Consider the following 5830-nt stretch of genomic DNA (forward strand, 5'->3'; position numbering starts at 1 on the left):
CCCCCAGGCCCCCCCTTCTCCGGACCAGCGCGCCCCGATGCCCCCCACCCCGAGCAGCGCACCCCTGTTAAAGGGGGCAGCCGAGGGAGCCTGACCTCGCTCCCCCGCCCCCCCACTCCTGGCACCCGCAGACACACTTGGTCTGAGCAAATATGAAGCTGGCAGGAGTGCTTTCCGTACAGGTAAAAAAACAAACTCCGAATAACCAAAAGTCCCGAAGGCGACAGCACCCGGTACCGCGGGGAGGAATCATCTGTACATATTTGTATAAAAATTATTGACTTTCCTTTTGGGGTTTTTATTTTTTTAAGAAAAACAAATCCGGTAGATTTAGAGCTCTGAACTTTCATTTTTGGGAAGGTTCGCTCTCCGCAGTTTTATCTGAGAAAACAAAAAGTGTATAAAATCGTTGGGAAATTTTAAATATAAAAAAAATTTTCAAAAAGGCGAAAAAAGTGTCATTCTATTACAGAAGTCTGTTTATATATGAATGAATATATGGTATTCTAAATGTTATTCCATCGTGTCGTACATAACTTTGTAAATAAATTTTTAAAACGCTGACCCCAGTGTTTTATTTAGTTGCCTGACCTACACGACAGGATTTTAAAATAGCATTTATATTTTAGCTTTCTCATGAATTCGGGTTGCTTCAAGTAACAACCTTTTCAAACTCCGTTATTTATAATTTGCTTTGCAAGAGAAATTTAAATCTGGGGAAGTATAAATAGAAACATGAAATTTTTTTGTCCCCTTTTTGATATAAAGTCAGGCTAGATGCCTGGATTGTTCATTCCGGCCCGTAAAGTCTAAATGACTAAGGGTTCGGTAGATTAATTCAGTTTTATTTTGAAAACCCACCTTAATTCAGAACAATAGCTCATTCTTCTTCTTCTTTTCAAGATCGGCTTTGTCTTTCCAAATGAGAACTTTAAGGAGTTTTTAATCATTCCAAAATACCCTTTCAAGTGAATGTGAATTTCTCCGTCGTTTCAGAATCTGTCTGATATTTTTAAAAATTATTTTGAATACCTTAAGTTGTCCCATCTGTGTTGGAGTGACAAGTATAGCTGGTAAATAAATTATTCTCAAATTAGCTTACTGCATCTAAAAAGAGTTGTAATTAATTTTGCTGTGGAACTGAAATGATTCTCCAGGTCATCAAATTTCCTATCAAATCTAAATAAGGTCATCTACGAATCCACAAAATGACCGTATTTCTGAAGGCTTCCTATGATTGCCTCCTTCCCCTCACCCTACTTTGAGGTTGTTAAAGCATGGCTCATTACAGAGCTTTAATAACCTTTTAAACACAGATTCAATGAGACCCATTTTTAAAAAGCTCTTGTTCTTTGCACGTTGGGTGTGAGGCTAGAGGGTAAATGGTTGTACTCCAGGGCTGGGGAATATTGTCAAAAATCAGCAAGAGAATTTCCAAAAACGCACATTTCATTGCTTTTGACCTTAAAGAAAAAAAAAAAAAAGCCCGGAGTGTGAAGGTGGAATGAATAAGCCAAATGCTACTCGGATCATATTCCTTTTCTCCGAGCTTTCCAGACAGCTCCGAAAGGTAGAGGTTTCTCAGCCCAATTATTTTGTAACTAGCTATAGTTGCTGATAGAATGGATGAGGAAGCTCGGGAAGGGAGGGGTGGGGATTCCTTTGAAAACAGTAAAGTTCTAAACGTAACATAAGAGTTGCCCCTATCCAGGGTATTGTCTTGTTTACAAAAGGCAGTAAATTCTTCATATTAAGGCCACCGCACCCACTCTCGTAATATGCCAGCTTTCCTGAGTTACTTCTACTCTGTCGTCTCGGACGCTCGTTTCTTGCCTGTCAGAAGTGTCTATAGCATTCGGCTGCTTTAAAAGAAACGTCCTTGCATACACACGGCATTTGTTTTCCTGGGAAACAGTAAATATTATTGAGTCCTAGGTAAACATTTAGACCTCAGGATCCAGCTATACGAAAATAAAACAAGCTGCCTGGCGGAGGGAGTTTGACCTTGATAAATAGGGACCAGATCATCATCAGACAAGAAAAGGGACCACAGTCACCTTAAGCAAGAAGAGATTATGTCTCCTAAGGTCTGCAGGCGGGTCCCTAAATGGAGACCCTTCTAATCTCCTTTTACAGGAAAAACTAAACGGATCTAAATTTTGTGTGTTGCAGCTTATAAAAGTAACAAGTTGTTTCACAGTTGTGTCTAGCTAATCGGTTTTTACACAACAGCAAATGGCACATGATTTGTGCAAACACAGAGGTTATTTCTATATTTAGCTGATACCCCTGGGAAAAGGGAAAGGAAGACCTTCTTGGATTCACTTTCAGGCTCAAGAAGCTGCTGATGCCAGGCTTCTAAATGACATTGGATAACAGGGGCCTCATTCCAGCCCTGATCCTTTGTTACTTATAAAATTACTCACTCATATTTCCGTACATAGCAGCCATACCTTACAGCCCTGCCGCCGCCGCTGCTGCGGCTGGGGCCGCTGCTGGCGTGGTTCAGAGCCCGCCGCCCGCTACCAGCGGCCCCGACTCGCCCGGGCTTTGGTCGTGCTATTTATCAGACAGCCGGGTGTGGAGGCGGTGAGATCCACCCGCAACTTTCTTTCCAACGCTCTCTCCCCCTAGAAATCGAGGCCTCCAACCTGGAGGTTTGCTTTTCCTTCGCTGGGGGTCGGAGTCTCCCGAAAACCGACCATCACTCCACCACGGTGTTTAAAGTTTTGGGGGGTGTTGTATCAGGGAAAGTGGCGTGCTTGTAGCGTCGATACAGAGCTCTTCTTCCGGATTATGCATCTTTGTCTGTGTTGGGGGGCATGGGATGTGTGGAGAGTAAAAATATAATAGTGAGAGTGAGCACAAATCTGATTCTCCTGAATGCAGGCACAAGCAAGTAGAGGCATTGAAACCAACTGGCGAAACGAGGTTTCTAATGCAACGAGACCAGTTTTTGCTTTTAATAAGAGGAGAAAGTGGATAAGGTCTTAAAGGAAGGATTTTAGTTTTCTCCTACCCAGACTCTTAGAATTCAGACTTCTTTTTTTCTTTCTTTTTTCTTTTTCTTTCTTTTTTTTTCTTTTTTACATTTTCACCTTTTTCTGTTTTTATCAAAAAAAAAAAAAAGTCATTCCCTATTCCCGGACCTGCTGTCGCTGCTGCACTGAATCAGGAGAGAAACCCAGATCGGTGGTTCTTCTCCATTTAATTAGAACAGACGGAGATGGAGGCTGGTAGGGGCCATTAAGTGAAATAAGAACGAGTTGGGAGGCAAAGCAAACCGAGGAGCAGATTGGGTCCCACTTGGGGGCTCAGAGGAGGCTATAATCGTAATGACGGATAAGGACCTGCAGGGGGCGATAGGTATATAGTTCTTTACCGGGTTTGTCATCAGGATATCCAGGTTTAGACCCTTAGCCTCCTCTCCTTCCCTAGTCTGCTCTCCTCCGGGAGGGGGTGGGGTGCGTTCCCTACTCCCTCAACATCTCCACCTGAGCCCACCTAGGAGCAGACTCTATGAGTGAGTGTCCTTTTTCCAGGCCTCTCCCTTGGGAGGGAGCAGTGCTCCCAAGAGAGTAGTGCCTAGAGATTGGGAGGCAATAAAGTTGAGTGATGAGAAAACATTGACTCTGAGGCAATTAGTGGTTATATTTGAGGTCATTTATTTTACATAGTTTAGAGGAAGAGCTTTCGTGTAATTGGGGAAAACACGAAAAGCCTGGTGTGCATTTTTCTGCTAGGTCTGCCTCTGGGAACTGTAAGGCAACTGTATCATCTCTGCAGTCTGTAGTCTGCATAAGCCTGTCGATACAAACGTACACTGTGATATACACAGTATGAATCCAAATATACACGGATAAATGCTACAAATAATTTACTCTGTGTACATAAGAGGGAATGAAGTCATTCCTCTGATCCACAACCCCATGGTGCTTAGTGGACATTCTTGAACCCATGGGCATACATACTGTACTCTACTGAGAAGACCCGTCCAGACGGTTCTGAAATCTAGGCTGAAGAGCAATTCAGAACAAAGCAAATTCAATTGTTAAAAATCCGCTTAATTAAAAGGGAGAGATATGTTTTAAGAGGAACAGTCAGTACCTGCCTAAGGCGACCCTAATCCGCATTATCCTCAAGTATTGAGCACAATTCAGGGATTCCGTGTGAGAAGAAACATCTGAAATAGGAATAAACTCTACTCTCTCTTTCTTACTCCATCCCCCCAGCTCACAGAGAGTCAGGAGAAGATTCTCTCCCACCTGCTTCTCTGTACCCTACCCAGCCATTCCAAGAGATCTGAACAGATTTCTTCTGAGGGTGGCTTAACCAGGCTAGAAAAGACTGATTTGCTGTTTTTTCCCCTTTGCTTCTACGCACCATCCAACGCATGTGGGAGAATCTGACACCCTTGTTGACAGATGCCTATTAGTGTAAGACATTGCATGCTGGCCTCTGGGGTGTATTAAAGGTAACCAGATCTGCAACATTGGTAAAATGACCATATCTCAACTGCTCCTCAAACAGTTGGCACATTTATACTGGAGTCAACTTTCCTTCCTCCCTCCTCCCTCATTTGGTGTTTCTCCGCTTTGGATGTTTGGTGATGTTGCTCAAGGTTTCTTCATTCCTTTCTGCTAAAATGGGGATATGGAGGTGGGAGGGACAGAATTACAAATACCACTTGGACATCTTTTTTTATTTTTTTAATACCCCAAGCATTTGTCAGGAAGAAAAATCATCTTTTGTTGTCTTTTGATTTCCTGCTAGATTTGCCTTGATAAACATTTTTGCAAAAAAGAAAGAAATGAGTATGGAAGACCCTCCCATATTAATATAAAGTAAATGCTAAAACAAACCTTCTTTTCCACAAGTCATTGTTCACCTAAGCCTACTTTTTAATTCAGTAAGGAAATGTGACATTGTCTCTGCTTTCTACACAACTCATCAAATAAATGTAAAAACTACCTCGTGGCATCCTCAACAGCAGGAGGAAAAACTAAAGTCAAAGTATTCTCAATATCTTTAAGGTGCAAAGGGGGATTTTACACTCGCGCGCGGGCACACACACACACACACACACACACACACACACACACACACCCCTCTGGTTTTACTAGGAAAAAAAAGAAAGTTTGCTTTGGATGGAGTAAAGATGAGGAAGCAAAGAAAGGGAAAAGAGAGAGGACAGATAAATAGGGAGGAAAAAGAAAGAATCCCTGACTAAAGCCCCAGGGCATTTGGAATTGCTCCAGGGCAATCTTTGGAAAGATTGTCTGGGCTTGTGCATTAAGACTTGGTGTAGGAAGAAAGTTGTTTGTTTTCTCTCCTAACCCTCGGGCTCTAAGACTTTTATATTTTCATTCCTAATAAAAGTAGCGCCCTCCTTCTTACTCCAGATAGAGAGATTGGGTTGATCACCATTGAATTGTCACATAAGGAGTCCTTTGGGGAAAAGGGAGGAAGGGCAAACTCTCCAGTTTCACTATACACATCGAATTTGTGTGTAATGGTAACAAACGTTGGGAGGGGGTCCCCTAATGAGAATCCTTCCCCCTCCCCCTTCTCTCTTAACTTTTTAATTTTGAGACGTCTGCCTCAGATCAGATCCTTTCCCAACCCAGACCTCCCTGGCTCCTGTCACCATCTTTAGCCTTAAGTAGAAGAGAGTTCTGAAGGTCAGATAGAGGGAGAGAGAACTGGGATGGGAAATGTTACCGATAGAGGACAAGAAGTTGAACCTAACTTCCAGGAGACAAGAAGCAGATGGAGAGTGATATAGGCGAAGCGGACCCCCAAGTCCAGGTTACTACCAACAGCGAAGACA

General features: G+C 42.8%; 1 protein-coding gene across 1 annotated transcript in view; it reads left to right on the top strand.

Annotated features, from left to right (window-relative positions):
• Positions 1-2725, top strand: part of FOXD3 (forkhead box D3) — a 3986-nt gene extending 1261 nt beyond the window's left edge. The window contains exons 2-3 of the mRNA XM_027852732.1: positions 2469-2589; positions 2635-2725. Coding sequence (XP_027708533.1) covers positions 2469-2589; positions 2635-2725 — 212 coding nt within the window. The remainder of the gene's footprint in view (positions 1-2468; positions 2590-2634) is intronic.
• Positions 2726-5830: the final 3105 nt, after the last annotated feature.

The sequence above is a fragment of the Vombatus ursinus genome, unplaced genomic scaffold (genome assembly GCF_900497805.2).
Source record: "Vombatus ursinus unplaced genomic scaffold, bare-nosed wombat genome assembly UNPS02009824.1, whole genome shotgun sequence".
Classification (NCBI taxonomy): domain Eukaryota; kingdom Metazoa; phylum Chordata; class Mammalia; order Diprotodontia; family Vombatidae; genus Vombatus; species Vombatus ursinus.